Genomic DNA, 21,739 nt, shown 5'->3' with positions numbered 1-21,739 from the left:
TGAGTATTGAACCTGGGATATTCAAGCCTCAGGCACTAAAGTCTTGTATAGCCACTATACTGCCTTCCCAGGCCTCTATTTGTTTTTGTCTCTTTGATTTTTATTTTAAATATATGAATAAGAGGGGGAAAGAGCGAGAATCAGAGCCTCACTCTGGCACATGTGATGCTAGGGCTTGACCTCAGAACTTTATGCTTGAGAGTCCAGTGCTTTATCCACCTGTGCCACCTCTTGAGCTGTTCTTTTAATTTTATTTTTTATTATTACCAGCAAGGTTATTGCTGAGGCTCATTGCTGGCACTATGAATCCAGCCATTTTTGTATTTTATTTTATAGAACAGAGAGAAATGGAGAGGGAAGGGGGAGATAGAAAGGTATCTGCAGACCTGCTTCACCGCTTCTGAAGTGTCCACCTCACCCACGCAGATGGGGATCAGGGGCTCGAACCCAGGTCCTTGTGAATGGTGATGTGTGGGCTCAGCCAGGTGTGCCACTGCCCGGTCCTCTCTTTGTTTTTATTCAACACTGGAGACTGAACCCAGAACCTCACACATGCAAAACAGGTGCTCTGCCTCAGTGAACAGCTCCTGGCCCCTTAATAATAAACGCTTCCTGGGCATGTGCCATGTGCCTGACCCTGAGATGAGCCCTTTGCCTGTGTTTAACCCACTCAAGGGGCTCACTCAGGAGTTGCCAGCCATTTTATAGGTGAGCCCAAGAGGAAGCAGGACTTGCTATCAAGCATTTAGCCAGCAGGGGGCAGTGTCGACACATTCTTAACCCACCTGGCATGCCAGCCCCACACGTCAGCTCTGTCTCACTCACCAGGGCCAGATGCCCATTTAACAGATGAAGATAATGAGGCTCAGGAAGAGGAGTGACCTTACACACACCTCTGGTTCTTTCCATGTGCATTTATTATCCACTGGCTGCATGCCAGGAGCCTGGCAGGTGTCAGGGAACATTGGCACTTGGTCTACTGAACAGCAGAGCAGCATAGGGTTTGAGCCCCTGCAGCACATAGAGGATTTCTATCCCCAGCACCTTCCCACAGCCCAGCTGACACCCCCTGAATGAGGTGAGGGTTCTGTCTTCAAGCTTGACCTGAGCTCAGCCTGCCCACCTTGGAACAGGCTGCCTGGTTGGTGGGAAGGAGCACCCAGAAGGCAGCAGCTGGCCGTCCCCGGAAGACCCCTGCTCCTCCTGCACCTGCCACGAAGGTGTGGTCACCTGTGCTCACATCCAGTGCCTCAGTGCCTGTGCCCAGCCCCGCCAGAGACCTGGTGACTGCTGCCCTCGGTGCTCTGGTATGGGGACCCCGGGAGGGGGTACTGGGTATGAAGGCTCAACATGTCTCAGCCCTTGACGGCTGTGTAGCAGAGATGGAATGTTCTAGAAGTGACCCTCCCCCCTTCTCCTCCCTCTCCCTGCCCCCTCTTTTTGTGTGTGTGGAGTGGGGCCCTTGCCCATGTATGATTTTTACCTGTCCAGGTTGCTTTTTTGTTCCACTAGAGAGAAATCATGGGGGCTGGGCAGTGGTGTACCAAACACAAGGACCTTGGTTTGAATCCCCACTCCCTACCTGTAAGAGGGACACTTCATGAGTGCTGAAGCAGGTTTGCAGGTGTCTATCTCTCCTTCTCTCTGTCTCCTCATCCCTTCTCAATTTCTTTCTGTCCTATCCAATTAAAAAAAAAAATGGCTGCCAGGAGCAGTGAATTCATAGTGCTGGCTCTGAGCCCCAGCAACAGCCCTGGTGTCAATAAAAAATAGAGAGAGAAAGAGACTCGTAGAGACTTAGAAACAGAGAAAGGCAGAAGCAACACAACCTTGAAGCTTCCTCCAGTACCATAGCATCTCCCATGTGGTACCAGGACTCAAATTTGGGCCACATGCATGGCCAAGCACAAACCCTCCCCACTGAGCTATCTCTCTGGCCCTGTCTCCTCATCCCTCACCCCATTCTTACACATAACCCAAATCCTGAAACTGGGACAAGGGTGGCACCCACCCACCCCCAGCATCACTGCCAGCCTGAAGGCTCTGTCCTGTTGTCACCTCGTGCCCAAGACTGTGAGTACCAGGGTCGGCGGTATGAGCTTGGGGAGAGCTTCCAGCCTGGAGCGGACCCCTGTGAAGTGTGCATCTGCGAGGTGGGTGAGGGTCACACGAGGGTTGGACATTGAGGTGGGCAGAGGCTGGAGGTTACCTTGCTTCTGGGAGTCTGGGTTAGACATGGGGTCCCAGTGTGTGTGTGTGTGTGTGTGTGTGTGTGTGTGTGGGCACTGGGCCGATGGAAGGACTGGCGTGCAGCAGAAAAGACCCCTAAGGTCCATACCCATTCCCCACCCCTTCACTCTTTCAGCTGCCACCTGAAGGCCCCCCAAGCCTCCTCTGTCACCGGCGGCAGTGTCCCAGCCTGGTGGGCTGCCCAACCAGCCAGCTACTGCCCCCTGGCCCCAAGCACTGCTGCCCCACATGCACCCGTGAGTTTGGGGGTGGGGAGGGGAGCAGAACAGAGGGTAGCCTGTCTCCCACCCCGGAAGAGACCCTGGTTAGTCAGCCAGCTCTCCTGCCTAGCCTCAGCCTCAGCCCTTTTCTGAGTCTCATAGGATGTTTTAGAAGCCTGTACTCTGGCGGGTGAGACCTGCACCACCTCCCCCTCTAAGGAAACCTGGTCGAAGCTGGCAGAGGGGGTCCCTGTACTCTGAAGCCAGGTGCAGCTTGTGGCACATTTTGCCTAGCAGGTGGTGCTGTAGCATGGCGTTGGTTATTCCCTTACAATGAACAGGCACTTGAGTTTAGAGAGGTGGATTCACCTGCCCCCAAAGGGCACAGACACTGGAGTCAGGACTGAAACCCAGGAGGTACTTTGTGCCTTCTTGTGTCAGACAGTGTGTGTGTGTGGGGGAATCTTGTGGACATTAGTTACCTCAGGCTGGAGAAGCTCCTCTGTGTCCTACTCCACCCCCCCTCCCCCCACACACACCCCCCACACACACACACACCAAAGTTCCTTGCACAGAGTTCAAGCAAAATTCCTTGTTGGGGCTGAGAGGGTGACTCAGAAACACAGTGTGTGTGTACTTTGCTTGTATGAGGTCAGGGTTAGGTCCCCAGCACTGCATAAAGTGGCCTTCTGCTCTCTATTTTTGTTTTCTCCCTTCATAAAAATAAAGAAATTGCAGCTTGGTAGGTGATGCAATGGATAAATCATTGGACTCTCAAGCATGAGGTCCTAAGTTTGGTCCCCAGCACTGAATGTGTCAGAATGATGCTCTGGTTCTCACCTCTCCCCTCATTGTTCTTTCTCTTATAAATAAACCATCAATCAATCTTGAAAAAAAAGTTTAGGGGGACCAGGCGGTGGTGTACCTGGTTAAGTGTACATATTAATTACAGCGCTCAAGGATCCAAGTTCTAACCCCTGGTCTCCACCTGCTGGAGGAAAGCGTCACAAGTTGTGAAGCAGGATTGCAGGTGTCTCTCTGTCTCTGTCTCTCTATCTCCTCCTCTCTTCTCTATTTCTCTCTCTCTCTATTCAATAATAAATAAATAAATACTCTTAGAGCCTGTCGTTTCCAGGGTGGCAGTAGCTAAAGCATCCCACTCCTAAGCATGAGGACATAAATTTATACCCTAGTGTTGCACTTACCAGAATGATGCTCTCTCTCTCTTTCTCTTTCTTTCTTTTTCTCTTATAAATAGATCTTAAAAAGTTAGCTAAGTTCCTTTTATGCTTGTGTGTGAGACTAAAGTGTTTTTGTACTATCTATGATTTTTTCTTTTCTTTTTTTATTTTTTAGTATTTATTTACTTATTTATTTATTCCCTTTTGTTGCCCTTGTTTTATTGTTGTAGTTATTGATGTTGTCATTGTTGGATAGGACAGAGAGAAATGGAGAGAGGAGGGGAAGACAGAGAGGGAGAGAGAAAGAGGGGGAGCCGGGGGCTTAAACTGGGATCCTTAGGCTTGTCTTTGCGTTTTGCACCACTCCCGATGTTCTATTTTCTTTTTGTCTTGTTTAGAGAAAAAAAAAAAAGATTGGGGAGTCGGGCGGTAGTGCAGTGGGCTAAGTGCACATAGCGCGAAGCACAAGGACTGGCCTAAGGATCCTGGTTCGAGCCACCGGCTCCCCACCTACACGGGCGTTGCTTCACAAGTGATGAAGCAGGTCTGCAGGTGTCTTTCTCTCCCCCTCTCTGTCTTCCCCTCCTCTCTCCATTTCTCTCTGACCTATCCAACAAAGATGACATCAATAACAACAACAATAATAACTACAAGAACAGTTCAAAGAAAAAAGATTATGCCAAGTGGTTGTGCACCTGGTTAAGCACTCACATTACAGTGCACAAGGACCCATGTTCAAGCCCCTGGCCCCCACCTTCATGAATGGTGAAGCAGGGCTGCAGATGTCTCTCTGTCTCTCTCCCTGTTTATCTCCCCTTCCCCTCTTGATTTCTTTCTGCCTCTATCCAATAATAAATAATTTAAAAAGATGTAGAATTTATGAGTGAGCCAGAGCACCACTCCCTGACATATACAAAGCTGGGAATCAAACTGGGGCCTTGCTTCTGCAAGTCCTGTGCACTAGCTGTTACATAACCTCCTGGATTTTGAAAACCAATTATTTTTTTTTTAATTTTTTACTATTATTATCATTACTACTACTGTTACTATTATTATTACTGTCGCTGAGACCTCACTGCTCTGGGCTGACTTCTCTTTTTTTTAAATTTTAAAACATATTTTATTTATTGGGCAGAGACAGAGAGAAACTGAGAAGGAAGGGAGAACAGGGAAAGAGAGAGATCCATAGCACTTCTTCACTGCTCTGGAAGTTTCCCTCCTTCAGGTGGGACCAGGGGCTTGAACCTGGGTCTTTGTGCATTTTAACATGTGCTCAACCAGGTGCGCCACCTCTCAGCCCTCTGAGGGGTGACTATTTCAATAAGAGAGACATGGACAGAGACACCACAGCACTGCCCTGCCACCCCCAAGGCTTTCTCTTCCCCGTTGCTTGAGTCCCTTGTGGTGACCGAGAGCTTAAACCACGTGTGGCAAAGCTACCTCCCAGTCCCAGTCTTACTTGTATGCTATAATGCTGAGCCACCTCCCCGACCCACAGCCTTCCTCCTAACTAGTCCAAACCTTCCTTTGCTCAACTGTCCTCACAGAAGCGCTGAGTAACTGCACGGAGAACCTGCTGGGGTCCGAGCTGGCCCCTCCAGACCCCTGCTATACTTGTCACTGCCAGGTGAGCCCTCTTGCCTGGGGGACTCTGCCAAGCCCCCACTCCTTGTCTGTGGACTACGACTGTGACTCCTCCAGGTTCCCCTCTCCCCGACATACAGCCCAGGTGTACCACCAACCGGCACCTTCTTCTTTTCTTTCTTTCTTTCTTTCTTTCTTTCTTTCTTTCTTTCTTTCTTTCTTTCAATCTTTCTTTCTTTCCTTCCTTCTTCTCCTCCTCCTCCTCCTCCTCCTCCTCCTTCTTCTTCTTCTTCTTTTCTTTTTCTTTTCTTTCTTATTCCAGAGCACTGCTCAGCTCAGGCTTATGGTGGTGTGAAGGATTAAACCTGAGACTTTAAAGCCTTAGGCTTGAAAGCTGTTTGCATAGCCATTACACAGTCAACCCCCTGCCCTCTTTTTTCTCCGCCTCCTCTTCTCCTCTTCCTCCTCCTCATTTTTCTTCTTCTTTGCCACCAAAATGATCTCTGGAGGTTGATGTTTGCATGACGAATCCATTAATCTTCCTTCCTTCCTTCCTTCCTTCCTTTATTTATTTATTTTAATAGAGACAGAGAAGGGAAGGAGAAAGAGAGACATCTGTAGCCCTGCTTCACTGTTTGTGAAGTGTCCCACCTGCAGGTGGGGACTGGGGTATTGAACTCACGACCTTGTGCATTCTAACATGCGTGCTCCAGTGGGTGTGCTACTGCCCAGCCCCAGTAAATATTTTTGAAAAGGAAAATTTTCAAATATTTTTCCCAGATCCATGTCTTCCCTCTGCAAGTTGTGGGGTGCCCTTGTCCTTGTGCATGGTAATGTATGCTCTACTGGGCATGCCACCACTTGGTCCCCACAACCCCTAGTCTTGACTGTCACATCAGCCTGGACCCCACTCCTCCCTCCTCCACCCGCCCCTTGCTCCTTTCCCCTCCTATGTCACCCCTTCCTCCGACAGGACCTGACTTGGCTGTGCACTCCCCGGGCCTGTCCTGAGCTCAGCTGCCCCCCCTCAGAGCGCCACACCCGCCCGGGTAACTGCTGTCCTGAGTGCCAGGGTAGGTGCTCTGCTTTGTCCTGCACCCCCAGAATGTGAACCCATATGGGGGAGCTGGCATGTTGAGTGGGCAGCCTGGACTGACCTCAAGAAGGTGAACTGGGTTCTTTTATGAAAACTGAGGTGTGGGGAGTCGGGCTGTAGCGCAGCGGGTTAAGCGCAGGTGGCGCAAAGCACAAGGACCGGCATAAGGATCCCAGTTCCAACCCCGGCTCCCCACCTGCAGGGGAGTCGCTTCACAGGCGGTGAAGCAGGTCTGCAGGTGTCTATCTTTCTCTCCTCCTCTCTGTCTTCCCCTCCTCTCTCCATTTCTCTCTGTCCTATCCAACGACAACAACAATAATAACTACAACAATAAAACAACAAGGGCAACAAAAGGGAATAAATAAATAATAATAAGAAAACTGAGGTGTGATGGAGACCTGGCCCCCTTCCCATCCTGAGACAGAGGGGGGCAGGACCTGCAGGTTGGGTTCTCTCAGTCTAGCCCAAGGCTTGTCTGCAGACTGGGGGTTCTTATTCATTGCACTGGATGGGGGCTCCAGTCTCCAGAGCTCATGACACCCTGAGTACCACCCTGAGTCTCAGCACTCTGGATGCTAATGGGGTGGGGTAGGGTGGAACTTTTTAGGGTGAGCCCTGGCAAAGAGGGGTGCAGCTGGAAGGACCCTGTTTTGTCCTCCTCAGAATGTGTGCTGGAGGCCCTGGCCCGGCGAGTGGCAGATGGTGACAGCTGGCGGGACCCTAGCAATGCCTGTGTGACCTGCACATGCCTCGTGAGCTAGGGGAGGGTAGTGTGTGGGGGTGGGGGAGGACTATAGGATGGATTTGGGGAGGAGTCTCAGGATGCTTCACCTTGAATATGGGATATATCGGGAGGGGGCATGGTTAGGCAAAGACGCCCCCTTTGGGTGAGATGGGACAAAGACACCTCAGTGCTGAGACCGGAAGCTGAAGGAATGGGCTTTGCATTAGAACTTGAAGTGGATGCTGGGGGCAGATGGAGGATCTGGGAGGGCCCAGTAGCCCCAGACAGTGACCAGTGAGGCCAGAGACATGTAGCCCCGGCAGCCCCGCAGGACGTGCCCAGAGCAGTGCCATCTGTCCCCAGCGAGGTCACGTGGAATGCCACCCCGAGGAGTGCCCAGCCCTACCCTGCCCCCTGGGCTGGGAGAAGGTGCGGGAGGCTGACAGCTGCTGTGAGCGATGCCAAGGTGCCGGACAGGACGCTATGGACAGGGGCGGGGAGTGAGACTCAAGGTGCAGGACCACACATGCCCACCCTCCCCGTTGCTCCTATCCCCTCAGCCCTCTCGCAGTCCTGCACTCACCAGGGCAGGGAGGTGGCCTCCGGGGAGCGCTGGGCCGTTGACGCCTGTACCAGCTGCTCGTGTGTGAACGGCGCCGTGCGCTGCCAGAGCCAGCGCTGCCCGCCGCTGTCCTGTAGCCCAGTGAGTGGAGGCGGGTGCGTTGGCATCGCCCTGCTGGTGGCACCAGGGCGGGAAGGACCTGGGGTGCAGTTCTGCGGGTGACCACGAGATGGCGCTCTGAGCTGTTCCTTCCTGGACCGGGGTGGGCCGCGCTGGGGTGCCTGAGGTGGAGCTCTGTGTCTGACTGCAAATTCCCGGGCTGAGGCTAGGACGAGGCCCCCGCCCTTAGTCCTGGCAGCTGCTGTCCCCGCTGCCTGCCCAGGCCTGCATCCTGCATGGCCTTCGGAGACCCGCACTATCGCACTTTCGACGGCCGCCTGCTGCACTTCCAGGGCAGCTGCAGCTACGTGCTGGCCAAGGACTGTGGCGCCGGGGACTTCAGGTGGGCCTCCTGTCTTCTCCTTGCCTCCCTGCCCTCCCTGACCCCGACCTTGCTGACCAACGCACCACCCCGGGCCTCTCATAGTGTGCAAGTGACCAACACTGACCGTGGCAGCAACGGGGTGGCCTGGACCCAGGAAGTGATGGTGTTGCTGGGAGGTGTCACCGTGCGGCTGCTGCAAGACAGGCTGCTCACGGTGAGGACAACAGAACACCTGGGGAAGATCAGTTCCTAGGGTCTGCCAGGCCAGGCTACCCATCCTCCCTCCCCTTCCAGGTGGATGGGCGCCCGGTGGCATTACCCTTCCTGCAGGAGCCCCTGCTGTACGTGGAGCTGCGGGGACGCACTGTGATTCTGCACGCCCAGCCAGGACTCCAGGTGCGGGGCAAGCGGGGTACTGGAGCCTCTCGGTGTTCAGGCTTCTGTCTGCAGGAGCAGCGGGCAGACCAGCTGCCTGCCAGGTCCGAAACCTGGGCAGGATTAGGAAGAGAATCTGCACTAGTTCTGACCCAGCCTTCCAGTCTCAGTTTAACCACAGACACAAAGGCCTTTAGGCCAGTAGCAACCCTAGCTGTGGCCTTCCAGTCTCTCATCTGTAAAACGGAGGTAGGAGAGGAGCCCAGGCTGTGGCTCACCCAGTAGAGTGCACATGTTACAATGTACAAGGACCTAGGTTCAAGTCTCCAATCTTCACCTGCAGGGGGCAGCTTCACCAGTGGTAAAGCAGTGCTGCAGGTGTCTCTCTCTCTCTCTCTCTCTGCTTCCCCCTTCTCTCTCAATCTCTCTATATCAACAAAACAAAATAAAATGCTGAAGAGGTGACTAGAGGAATAGCTCAAGTGGTAGAGTATTAGGCTTGCCTGGTGGTGTTCATGGTTCATTCCCTGCAAACCTTTCTTTTCTGTGTGGAATAAATAAATAAAAAGAAAATGCGGGTGGCACAGTGGATAAAGCACTGAACACTCAAGCATGAGGTAGGTCTTGAGTTTGATACCCAGCATTGCATGTGCCAGAATGATGCTGTGCTTCTCCCTGCCCATAAACAAATCAATACATTTTTAAAAGGAAAATTGGGGAAGAGGGTCCAGGTGGCGAGTCACCTGATAGAGCACACCTGTTTCAATGTGTGAACACCTGGGATCAAGCCCCCAGACCCCACCCGCAGGGGGGAAGTTTCATGATCAGTGGAGCAGTGCTGCAGCTCTCTCTTCTCTCTGTCTCTCTCCCCATCTCTTTCTGTCTTACACCCTTTGTTTAAGAAAATGGCTGCCAGGGGGAGTCGGGCGGTAGCACAGCGGGTTAAGTGCACGTGGTGCGAAGCACAAGGACCGGCATAAGGATTCTGGTTGGAGTCGCTTCACAGGCAGTGAAGCAGCTGTCTTTTATCTTTCTCTCCCCCTCTCTGTCTTCCCCTCCTCTCTCCATTTCTTTCTGTCCTATCTAAAAGAAATAAAGAAAAAGTAAATAAAAAGAAAGGAAGGAAGGAAGGAAGGAAGGAAGGAAGGAAGGAAGAAGGAAATGGCCGTCAAGTGGAGTTGGTGAAGGCACCAAACCTCAGTGATAACCCTGGTGGGGGGAAAAAAAGTGAAGACTTGGCTGTGGGGAAAGTGTCTCCTGGGTAGTTTTGAGATTTCTGCCAGCTTCCCTTTTAATGAAGAACACACTCTCTGTGTTCAGCAATGACTAGTAAATTTAATGGAATTTTGTAAATTTATGGCGTGAAGACTTGCCTACTATTCTGACTGTGCCTTGTCCTTATGAGGCAGTCTGTGTGTCTAACAAAGAAAGTGAACCTCGCTTGGGTCAGCAAAATAACTCACCTGGATAGTGCACCTGTTTTTGTCTTGTATGCAACCCAGGTTTGAGCCTGACCCATCCCCACCACATTGGACGGAACTTCAGTACTGTGGTCAGCCTCTCTCTCTCCCTCTCTCTCTCTCTCTTTCCCTCTTTCTGCCCATAGCTCCACATTTTTGCTACCACAGTTATTTCTGGAGCTCAGTGCTGACACTATGAGTCCACAACTCCCAACAGCTATCCCTCCCCTCCCCTCTTTTTTTCTTTCCTTTCTATTTCTATTAGATATTGAGAAAGGAAAGGGTGATAGAGGAGGAAGATAAGACTTCTGCAGACCTGCTTCACAGCTCACTGGGAGAGGGGCGCAAACCTGGGTTTATGTGCATAACGTGCATTCAACAGGTGTGCCACTACCGGGCCCCCTCACTCAACAATCTTCTATGTTTGCCTAAAGCTGGGCACCTGCGCTGGACTTTGCCTTGGCCAGAAGCTTCCCCCATCCCCAGGAATCTTCCCTTCCCACAGCAGGAGGCGTGCTGAGGCCCAGGGTGGGCTGTAGGCAGCCAGGGAGTTCCATAACCCTCCCCTGGTTCGGGGTCTCGCCTCTCCACACAGGTGTTGTGGGACGGGAAGTCGCAAGTGGAGGTGCGTGTGCCCGGCTCCTACCGCAGCCGGATGTGTGGGCTGTGTGGGAACTTCAATGGCTTCTCCCAGGACGACCTGCAGAGCCCAAAGGGGCAGATCCTGCCCACAGAGGCTGCCTTCGGAAACAGCTGGCAGGTGAGTGGCCCAGGAGCCCGCCAGGGGAGGCACCGCTGAGCACCAGTCTCCGAGCACCCTCTACTGTGGAATGAGAGTGCGCACAAGTGGGCTGTGGGCTTTCAGGACTTGTGGCAAGGGGGAAAGGGCGCAATTTCGCATCCTGGTGCTTGGGAACATTCACAGCTCCAAGCCAAAATTTCCAGAAAGAGACAGACAAGAGACAGGGTGGTGGTGCCCTGGATAGAATGCATATGCTGAAGTGAATAAGGACCTGGGTTCAAGTCTTTAGTCTCGGGGTGGGGGGGGGGGGAGCAGTGCTACACGTGCCTCTCCCTCTTTTAAAAAACATTTATTTATGGGAGTTGGGCAGTAGTGCAGCGGGTTAAGCACACATGGCGCAAAGTGTAAGGACCAGAGGAAGAATCCCGGTTCAAGCACCCCAGCTCCCCACCTGCAGGGGAGTCACTTCACAAGCGGTGAAGCAGGTCTGCAGGAGTCTATCTTTCTCTCCCCCTCTCTGTCTTCCCCACCTCTCTCCATTTCTCTCTGTCCTGTCCAACAATGACGACATCAATAATAACAACAAACAGGGGCAACAAAAGGAATAAATAATAAAATATAAAAAAACATTTATTTATTTATTATTGGATAGAGGCAGAGAAATTGAGAGAGGAGGGTGCGATAGAGAGGGAAGGAAACAGAGAAGACACCTGCAGCTCTGCTTCTCCACTTGTGAAGCTTCCCCCTGCAGGTGGGGACTAGGGGCTTGAAACTGGGTCCTTGTGCACTGTAATGTGTGCACTTAACCAGGTGCACCACTGCCTGGCCCCCATGTCTCTCTCTTTTTTAAAAGGTCAACACTCCCCCCTTCTTGTTATATTTTACTTATTAATGAGAAAGATTAGGAGGGGGAGAAAGAGAAAGAACCAGACACCACCTTGGCACATGTGCTGCTGGGCATTGAACTCAGGACCTAATGCTTGAGAATCCAATGCTTTCTCCACTGTGCTACCTTCCAGTCCACCACCTCTCTCTTTCACTATCTCCCCCTTCCCTCTCATTTTTTCTGTTTCTGTCCAAAATAAATGAGAGATAGGAAAGACACCACATGCCAAAGTTTCTTCCAGTGCAGTAGGGGCTGGGCTCGAGCCTAGATCCAGGGGCATGACAAAGCAGGCTCACTATCCAGGTGAGATATTTTACCACCTGGGCTTAAATTTGATACTTGCTTATTTGAGGGCCAGAGCATCACTCGCATAGATGCTGCTAGGGATTGAACTCGGGACCTGTTCTACCCACGTTGCCACCTTCCAGGGCACAGGATGGCATGTCAAGTCTCTCCTGATTCAGGGAGGTGGCTCAGTGCTAGGGCACAAGACTTGAATGTGTGAGGGCCTGGGTTTGATTCCCAGCACCACATAAAAGAAAGAAAGACAAAACCAAATAGGACATCATAAATAGATGGACAGTGCTTTGACTGCTCCCCTCCCCTCTCTCTCTCTCTCATTAGAAAGAGGGAAGGGCAGGTGGGGGTAGATAGCATAATGGATATCCGAAGAGACTCTCATGCCTAAGGCTTCAAAGTCCCAGATTCACTCCCCTGTACCACCATAAGCCAGAGCTGAGCAGTGCTCTGGTATGAGAGAAAGAAAGAGAGGGAGGGAGGGAGGGAGGGAGGGAGGGAGGGAGGGAGGAAGGAAGGAAGGAAGGAAGGAAGATGGATGTTAGGTGATGGAGTGCACCTGTTTGAGCACACGTTACAATGCACAAGGACTCAGGTTTGAGCCCCCAGTCCCCACCTGCAGGGGGAATGTTTTGCGAGTGGTAAAGCAGGGTTGCAGGTGTCTCTCTGTCTCTCTCTCCTTCTCTAGCTCCCCCTCTCAATTTCTGAATGTCTCTATCCAACAAATAAATAAAGATAATTTAAAAAGGAGAAGGAAATGGTTCAGTGGATGAAGTGTTGGACTCTTAAGCATGAGAGAGGTCCTAAGTTTGGTTCTCGGCACCGCACGGGTCAGAGTGATTTTTCTGGTGTTCCCTTCCTCTCTCTTTCTCATAAATAAATGAATCCTTACAAGAAAAAAAAAAAGATACTGTCAAAATTATTTTATTTGGGAGTCAGGCTGTAGCGCAGCAGGCTAAGCGCAGGTGGCACAAAGCACAAGGACCGGCATAAGGATCCCGGTTCGAACCCCAGCTCCTCACCTGCAGGGGAGTCACTTCACAGGCGGTGAAGCAGGTCTGCAGGTGTCTATCTTTTTCTCCCCCTCTCTGTCTTCCCCTCCTCCCTCCATTTCTCTCTGTCCTATCCAACAACGACAACAACAATAATAACTACAACAATAAAACAACAAGGGCAACAAAAGGAAATAAATAAAATAAATATTAAAAAAAGAAAAATTATTTTATTTATTTACTTATTTATTTTATTTTATTTTATTTATCATCATTATTTATTGCCACCAGGGTTATCACTGGTGTTCAGTCCATGCAAGAGGAGCCCACTGCTCCTGGTGGTTATTTATTTATTTATTTATTTATTTATTTATTTATTTATTTATTGTAAGGACAGAGAGCAATTGAGAGGGGAAGGGAGATAGAGAGGGACTGAGAAAGAGAATAATCTTCAGCCCTGCTTCACTGCAGGTGACTTCCCTGTTTCCTTCCCTCTCTATCGCACCCTCCCCTCTCAATTACTCTGCCTCTATCCAATAATAAATAAATAAATGTTTTTTTATATTTTATTTATTTATTCCTTTTGTTGCCCCTGTTGTTATTATTGATGTTTTCATTGTTGGATAGGACAGAGAGAAATGGAGAGAGGTGAGGAAGACAGAGAAGGGGAGAGGGCTGGGGCCTTGAACCTGGGTCATTGTGCACCCTGATATTTGCACTCTAGTAGGTGAGCCACCACCCGGCTGTGAAAAGTAGTTGCAGCTTTCGTTTAGGCCCTCTCTGGGAGGTTTGATTTGAAAACAGAGTACTGGCTAGAACATGCTTGGATAAACAGCCCTGGAAGCTCGGCTGTCCCCAAATGCTGTCACCTCCACTTTCTTTATTTATTTAAAATTTTTTATTGGGGGATTAATGTTTTACAGTCGACAGTAAAGACAATAATTTGTCCATGAATAACATTTCTTAGTTTTCCATATAACAATACAACCCCCACTAGGTCCTTTGTCATCATGTTCCAGGAGCTGAACCCTCCCCCTCACCCACCCCAGAGAGGCTTTTCTTTTCCCTTTCTTTTTATATTATTATAACCCTTTTTTTTTAATTTCTTTATTGGGGGATTAATGTTTTACAGTTGACAGTAAATAGAGTAGTTTGTACATGCATAACATTTCTCAGTTTTCCACAGAACAATACAACCCCCACTAGGTCCTCTGTCATCCTTTTCCAGGACCTGTACTTCCCCCCCACCCCCACCCCAGAGTCTTTTACTTTGGTGCAATACACCAACTCCAGTCCTAGTTCTGCTTAGTGTTTTGACTTCTGATCTGTCACCTTCACTTTGATATTGCCACCTAGGTTCCCGAGGGGCCGGGACCTGGCCGCCCCTGCTCCAAGGGCCTGGAGGTGGACCCATGCCGAGTGGCAGGCTACCGAGCCCGGCGGGAGGCAAATGCCCGCTGCAGGGTGCTGAAGTCCCGTGCATTCAGCCGCTGCCACGCCCTAGTGCCACCAGAGCCTTTCTTCGCTGCCTGCGTGTATGACCTTTGTGCCTGTGGCCCCGGCTCCTCCTCTGCCGCCTGTCTGTGTGATTCCCTGGAAGCCTATGCCAGCCATTGTCGCCAGGCAGGGGTTACACCCGCCTGGCGGGGCCCCACACTCTGCGGTGAGGGGATGGTGCCTGGGGAGGGGTTTTGTGAGGGGGTGTGGCCGGGGTGGGGCTGGGAGCCTGGCCCTGGAGGGGTGCTGGGGGGGCCCTGGACTTGCCACGCTCTCTGCTGCAGTGTTGGGCTGCCCGCTGGACCGTGGCTTCATATTCGACGAGTGTGGCCCTCCCTGTCCCCGCACCTGCTTCAACCTGCACCTGCCCCCGGGGGAGCTGGCAGCGCACTGCGTGAGCCCCTGCGTGCCCGGCTGCCAGTGCCCCGCTGGTCTGGTGGAGCATGAGGCCCACTGCATTGCTCCTGAGGCCTGCCCCCCAGTCGTGCTGACAGGGGAGCAGCCCCCCAGCCCCAGCCAGGAGCCCCAGGGGCCACTGTAAGCTGAGACCATGGCAGAGCCTGTCAGGCCCCATTGGAGAACAACTGGCTCCCTGTCTGGCCTGAACTGTGGAGAAAGTTCCAGCTGGGAGCTAGGAGCCTGGGTTCGAGTTTCAGACTCCAACTGTGTTGAGCAAGGAACAGTAAACTCAGGAGGGCCTCCCCACTCTGCGTGTCTGTGTATTCCTTCCTGAGCTTGTGCTGTCACCCCCCACCCCAGACTGCTTGGAATGTGCACCTCAGAGGTGGCTGTGTCCCCAGAGTCAGAAAGGGGACAGAGGCCTGAGCCTTGCTCACTCCTTTCACCTGCTCCCCTCCTCCCCCACCTGGAAGGCCCTAGCAAGAGGACTCAGATGTCCTGGTCCCAGCCCTGTGCCCACATTACAGCAGGCGGGCTACACTGGGCCTTGGGGGACCCCCCTGTGGAACCACTTGGAACTCTGCAGGGGTTGGGGACCACAGAACAGGACCCCACATGGCATGTCCTCCCCTCTGGGTTTGGGGGTTGTCCAGTGTTGCCAGGTGACACAAGGTGACTGACGCCTTTGCTGGGAAGGGGTGGGCAGGAGCAACGCTAGAGTGTGTGGACAGATGGACACCTGTGCATGCCTGAGACTCCCAATGACTGTGGACCACACATGTGTGTCTGCCTGAACCTTTCAAGCCACACCTACCCCGAGAGGGTAGGAGGCACCCCATAACTTGCAGAGGGAAGACATGGATCTGGGAAAATTATTTGAAAAATTCCTTTTTCAAAAAATATGTACTGGAGTTAGGCAGTGGCACACCCACTGGAGCACACATGTTAGAATGCACAAGGACTTGGGTTCAGTCCGCCAGTCCCCACCTGCAGGGGAGAAGCTTCATGAGCAGTGAAGCAGTGCTGAAAATGTCTTTCTCCCTCTTCCTTTTTGATTTCTCTCTGTCTCTGTAGGATAAATAAATAAAAATATTTAAAAATATTTATTGAGGTCAGGTGATAGCACACCCCATTGAGCATACAAATTACCGTGTGCATGGACATGCGTTTGAGCCCCTGCTCCCCACCTGAGAGAGCCAGAGCATCATTCTGGAACATGTGGTGCTGGGGATTAAACTCAGGGCTCTGTTTGACAGTACAAATGTCTTATCCATTGCACTACCTCATGGGTGCACCTGGCAGAGTACACAAATTACAGTGTGCAAGGACCTATGTTCAAGCCCCTGGTCCTTGTCTGCAGGGGAAGCTTTCTGAGTGGTGAAACAATGCTGCAGGTCTCTCTCACTCACCTTCCTCTCAGCCCTTCTTTCAGTTTCTCTGTCTTTCAGAATAAATAAAAGTGGAAAGAAAGAAAAGAAAAAAACGAAGGAAAAGTCCCTTTTTCAGAAAGAGAGTTTTGAGTTCCCTTTGCCACCTACCAGCTATGTGACCTAGGTGTTTTAGGAACTGTGGCTAAAAGATTGGGAGTGAGAATGGGGAGAAGCTCTTTCCTTCTTTCCTTCCTTCCTTCCTTCCTTCCTTCCTTCCTTCCTTCCTTCCTTCCCCTTTCTTCTAGAGGGTGAGAGACAGAGAAAGATATAGAGGGAAAGAGACATCACTCAGGGCCAGGTGGTGGCATACCTGGTTAAGTGCACCCGTTACAGTGTGGATTCAAGCTGGATTCAAGCTCCTGGTCCCCACTTGCAGGGGGAAAGCTTCACAAGCAGTGAAGCAGGGCTGACAGGTGTCTCTCCCTCCCACTCCCCTCTCAATTTCTCTCCATCCAATAAAATGAATAAAATTAGAAAGAGAAAGACATCACTCATGAACCTTACCCTTCTCAGTGTTTTTTATTTATCAGAGAGAGGGAGAGAGAACCAGAGCATCACTGGCACATGTCATACTGGGGATCAAACTCAGAACCTCATGTCTTTATCTACTGTGACACACACACACACACACACACACACACACACACACACACACACACACACCTGTTTATTTTTAGCAGGAACACTTTTCAGCCCTGGCTTACAGTGGTCCCCGGGATTGAACCTTGGGACTTCAGAGCTGCCGGGCTGCACCACATACAACACAGAGCCTCACAATGGAAGTCTTTTGCAGAAGCACAACTTTGTCTCCCCCACTCCTGAAGCTTCTCCAGCTGCAGCCACTGTGGTGGCCTGGGGCTCAACCCAAGCCCTGTTCTTACCCAGTGAGCCACCTTGCCACACTGGAAACTAATCCCGACAGGCCCCTCATATTTTTTCTGACCCTCCAGCGCCAGACGCTCAGAGCCTGTTTGTAATGTGGCTGTCTGCCTCCAGATGAGGGTGCCCTCACCACGGTGGTTAGAATGTGGGCTCTGGTTTTCTCTATAAAGTGAGGGTGAGTGGGGCAGTTTTTTTTAACCTGGGGCAGCTGTGAGGAGGGATCCTGTGAAGCTGCTGTCTTGGAGCTGTAAGATGCGGCTGCAAGTGCCACAGGCAGACTTCTCACACCACACTGTCACCAGCTAGGCTACCCTTGCTGCAGTCAGCCCGACATTACTCTGGAATTGGGCTGGGTGCCAGGCACCGACTTGGGTGTCAGGCTTTGCATTATTGAGCTCAGGAGCCACTGAGCCCTTCCCGATCCTGGTCTCCCAGTGGTAGAGAAAGGACAACAGAGCCACCAGCTCTGGCCCCTCTCCCCATGGCGCAGGCAGCCTCCTCTAGAGACCCACGGCTCCTCTGGAGCCTTGAGCAGGCCTTGGCACTGTACCAACACCTTTTCGGGCACCCAGCAGGCTCCAGCCAGCTCTGGGCAGCGATGCAGCAGGTGAGGAAGGCTGGGCAACACCTGATGGGGCAGGCAGGCAGCGGAGGTCTGATTCCACCTTGCCCTGCACACTCCAGGTACAAGAGGAGGGCCAGGCCTGTCCCTCAGGCTTGCAGCTGCCCTCCGTGCTGCTGACGATGGAGCAGGGCCGGCGAGCCCAGGAGCAGGTAGGGCCCTGGCTGAGGGGCTGTGGCAGAGGGCAGGGGTGCCTGCTCATGCCCCCGTACCTCTATCTCTCTGCAGCTGCTGTGGGACTTGGAACTGCTGACTGGGGCAGGGCTGGGCCTCTTCTGGCCCCCACAGGTCCAGTTCTGTGGTCTAAGGGGCCCCGCCTGGTACCCGTGGAACCAGCTTGGGGAACCCCGTGGAAGCGCAGGGGGGGCCTCTGAGTATCTGAGGAACCAGGTGAGTAGGGACGTGGCCAAAGGTTGGGTGGGTTGAGGGGTTGACATTGGGTGTGCACTCTGCACATATAACAGAGGGATCGGAGTTCAAATCTTTCCTTACACTCCCTCTGGATGGGGAAGCCTCTGTTCCCTCAGCTAAAGAGTGTAGAAGGGATAGAACTTTCTTGGAGGGCTGAGGACCCAGGGGGACGGCTGAGCGCCCAGCCTGGCTCCCAGTCCTGCTACTTCTGTTTAGACAGCTGTTGTCAATCTACAAGGAATGACTTTGCTGCTCTAATCAGCTGTAGCGATGCCCAGAAGCCTTTATATTAACCAGAGGTGTGTGTGTGTGTGTGTGTGTGTGTGTGAGAGAGAGAGAGAGAGAGAGAGAGAAAGAAAGAAAGAAAGAAAGAGAGGACACACTGAGCATCCTCTGTAACACTAAGGAAAGAGCCAGTTTTTATCACTGGCCAAGGGCAGCATTTTCATCTTAAGGCTCACAGTGGGATGGAGGAATTTGTTCCCAAACTCCATCATGTACAGGTGACACCAGGGCCTGGAAATGAGGAGGAGGGGTCACAGTGGGCTGTCTTAGGAACTACCCCAAGGGGTGATGATGCCTTGTGCACTAGGGTACTCCCCCAACCCTTCCAGAGTTTCAGGTTCTGCTGGTCACCCAAAGTTGCAGAATCTCTGAGCCAGAATCATCAGTCTCCCACAAGGTGAATCTCCCCTCTCCCCCAGGGAATTCTGTGTTGCCTTGAAAATAGACCAAGCAGAGGACACTTCCTGTTTTGTGTCACTGTCCTGCCCAGCATCTCCTCTATCCCATATTCCTCCTGGGTCTCTCATTCAGTTGTACCCATAATACCTCATGGTCCATCCCTGAAAGAGTAGTCTCCCACCCTCTCCCCACACAAAGTAGGCTGGGAGTGGGGGGCTGAGCAGTCAGCTGGGGTTGGGGAGATTAATGAGGAGCCCATACCCCCCACAAGACTTGCCTCTGAGGCCTAGCCTTTGTTCTACAGGGGGCTGGCGCGGACCTCGGCATCAGCTCCAAATATGAGGGGAGCTGGGAGTGATGCAGAGCGGAGGAGGGAGAGCAGGACAGCAGAGCCCACAGCTGGTACGCTGGCAGCGGTGTCCACACAGGAGCCAGGTGGGGGTGGGCAGACTAGACTGGGCACTGGCAAACAAGTCCCAAGATTTCTGTCCATCTCTGCTTTTATTTTAAAAAATAGTTTAGAGGGCTGCGAGGTGGTGCACTTCATAGAGTACATGTATTGTAATGTGCAAGGACCATGGTTCAGGCCCCCAGTCCCCACCTGCAGAGGAGAAGCTTCATGAGAAATGAAGCAGTGCTACAGGTGTCTCTCCCCCTTCACTATTGATTTGTCTGTATCAATCTACTAAGTTATTTTGACTTTTAAAAATAATTTATTTGGGGGGGCTGGGTGGTGGTACACCTGGTTGAGCACACATGTTACAGTGCACAAGGACCAGGGTTTGAGCCCCCGGTCCCCACCTGCAGAGGGAAAGTTTTGAAAGTGGTGAAGCAGTGTTGCAGGTGTCTTCCTCCCTATCTTCCCTTTCCCTCTCAATTTCTGACTGTCTCTATCCAATAAATAAAGATAATTTTTTTTAAAAAATCATTTATTTTAATGAGTGAGACCAGAGCAGCACTTATCTCTGCATACAGTGGTGCCAGGGATTGAACCTGCACCCTCCAGGGGCTCAGCATACAAGTCCGGTGCTTTACTGCTGCACTAGCCCCCTAGTGCCACACTTTTTGTTTTTGTTGTTGCTTGTTTTGCTATCAGAGTTATCACAGGTGCTCTGCGTCTGCATGATTCCATTGCTCCCAGTGGAGTTTTGTTTTGTTTTAAAAGATCCACTTTATTTATTCCCTTTTGTTGCCCTTGTTTTATTGTTGTAGTTACTGACGTTGTTGTTAGGACAGAAATGGAGAGAGGAGGGGAAGACAGAGAGGGGGAGAGAAAGATAGACACCTGCAGACCTGCTTCACCGCCTGTGAAGCGACTCCCCTGCAGGTGGGGAGCCGGGGGCTCAAACCAGGATCCTTCCACCGGTCCTTGTGCTTTGTGCCACCTGCACTTAACCCGCTGTGCTACTGCCTGACTCCCGGAGTTTTGTTTTCTTTTTTAGCTAAAGGGTGAAAGATGGGAGGGGATCTGGCGCAGTGGTGTGACTGGTTGTGCGCACACATTACTATGCACAAGGCCCCAAGTTCAAGCCCCCATTCCCCACCTGTGGGGGAAGCTTCATGAATGGTGAAGCAGTGCTGAAGGTCTCTATCTCCCCCTTCCCTCTCAATTTCTCTGTCTCTATCCAAAATGAATAAAATATAAATTGAAAAGAGAAAGGTCAAAGAGACAGGAAGGAAGGAGAAACAGCATGGCTCTGTGCAGGTGCTCCCAGGTGGTGGACAGGGATTGAACCCAGGTCCCTGTGCATGGTTAAGTGTGATCGCCACTAAGTGAGCTATGTCCTGGCCCTTCTTTAGTGATGTTTAAATTATGCTTATGTTTTCTATTTAAGGAGGAGACATATCCACAGCCCTTTATGTCCTTGGCATCTTCACTCTGGGCACAGGGGCACGAGACAGGGAGTGACAGTCACAGAGCACTGGGACTCAGTACAGTGGTGGCTGTGAGTTCATCACAATGAAGCAGACTCACCAACAGTGTGTGAAACATCTGAAACATCAGCCTAGCTCAGCCAGGAGTTCTTCATTGTGCCATCCGACACTGGAGCGAAAAAGTGCCAGTGATCACGTTCTCTCTTTTAAATATTTATTCATATATTTACGTATTCAAATATTTATAGACAGAAAGAAGTTGACAGTGAAGAAGGAGATAGGGAAAGAGAAAGAGAGAGAAAGAGGGGAGAGAGAGAGAGGGAGAGAGAGACCTGCAGCACTGCTACACCACTTCTGAAATTTCTTCCCCACCCCTGCAGGTAGAGACTGGGTGCTTGAACGTTGGTCCTTGCACACTTTAATATGTGTGCTCAACCAGGTACAACACTTCCCAGCCCCTCTTTCTTTCTTTTTTAGGATTTTATTTATTAATGAGAAAGATAGGAAGAACCAGTATCACTCTGGTACATGTGCTGCCAGGGATTGAACTCAGGACCTCATGCTTGAGAATCCAAAGCTTTATCACTGTGCCACCTCCCAGGCCACTTTTCTTTCTAAATGCTACCAAAGTCATCCCTGGAACTTGATGTCTGCACTATGAACTCACTGCTCCTGGGGGGTGGGCATATTCTCTCTCTCTCTCTCTCTCTCTCTCTCTCCCACCCTCTCTTTCTCTCTCTCATTTAATAGAGAAATTGAGAAAGGAGAGTGAGAGAGAAGAGGGAGGGACTGGGTCTTTGCACATAGTAAGATGTGCGCTCAACTGGGTGTGCCACTGCCCAGCCCCTCCTCCTCCTCCTTTTAAAGATTTACTGACTGGTGAGAAAGAGAGAAAACCAAAGCATCACCCTGGCACATGTGATGCCAGGGATCAATCTCAGGACCTCAAGCTTAGGCGCCCAAGGCTTGATCCACCGCATCACTTCCCAGGCCTCAGCCTTTTTTTTTTTTTTTTTTAAATCTATAAAGTTGTGTTTTAGAAATCTCTGGTCTCTTGTGAATACAGTGACCTCATGACATCATTATTAGAGAAACAAGTGAGACAG

The 21,739-nt window shown here is 51.4% G+C and overlaps 1 protein-coding gene across 5 annotated transcripts in view; it reads left to right on the top strand.

Moving 5' to 3' along the window:
- The window catches only part of KCP (kielin cysteine rich BMP regulator), a 35,544-nt gene extending 20,512 nt beyond the window's left edge, over positions 1 to 15,032 (top strand). For all 5 annotated transcript variants that reach the window (XM_060196533.1, XM_060196535.1, XM_060196534.1 and 2 more), the window contains 14 exons: positions 1,134 to 1,307; positions 2,071 to 2,153; positions 2,366 to 2,486; positions 5,179 to 5,258; positions 6,189 to 6,288; positions 6,975 to 7,063; positions 7,399 to 7,501; positions 7,596 to 7,738; positions 7,927 to 8,099; positions 8,184 to 8,295; positions 8,376 to 8,477; positions 10,512 to 10,676; positions 14,190 to 14,496; positions 14,615 to 15,032. In XM_060196533.1, the coding sequence (XP_060052516.1) occupies positions 1,134 to 1,307; positions 2,071 to 2,153; positions 2,366 to 2,486; positions 5,179 to 5,258; positions 6,189 to 6,288; positions 6,975 to 7,063; positions 7,399 to 7,501; positions 7,596 to 7,738; positions 7,927 to 8,099; positions 8,184 to 8,295; positions 8,376 to 8,477; positions 10,512 to 10,676; positions 14,190 to 14,496; positions 14,615 to 14,871 (2,009 nt within the window). In that variant the 3' untranslated portion in view covers positions 14,872 to 15,032. The remainder of the gene's footprint in view (positions 1 to 1,133; positions 1,308 to 2,070; positions 2,154 to 2,365; positions 2,487 to 5,178; positions 5,259 to 6,188; positions 6,289 to 6,974; positions 7,064 to 7,398; positions 7,502 to 7,595; positions 7,739 to 7,926; positions 8,100 to 8,183; positions 8,296 to 8,375; positions 8,478 to 10,511; positions 10,677 to 14,189; positions 14,497 to 14,614) is intronic.
- The last annotated feature ends 6,707 nt before the right edge of the window (positions 15,033 to 21,739 follow it).

This window comes from Erinaceus europaeus, chromosome 8 (assembly GCF_950295315.1).
Source record: "Erinaceus europaeus chromosome 8, mEriEur2.1, whole genome shotgun sequence".
Classification (NCBI taxonomy): Eukaryota; Metazoa; Chordata; class Mammalia; order Eulipotyphla; family Erinaceidae; genus Erinaceus; species Erinaceus europaeus.
The sequence above is the reverse complement of the archived record's forward strand: the minus strand, read 5'-3'. Positions and strand labels throughout refer to the sequence as shown.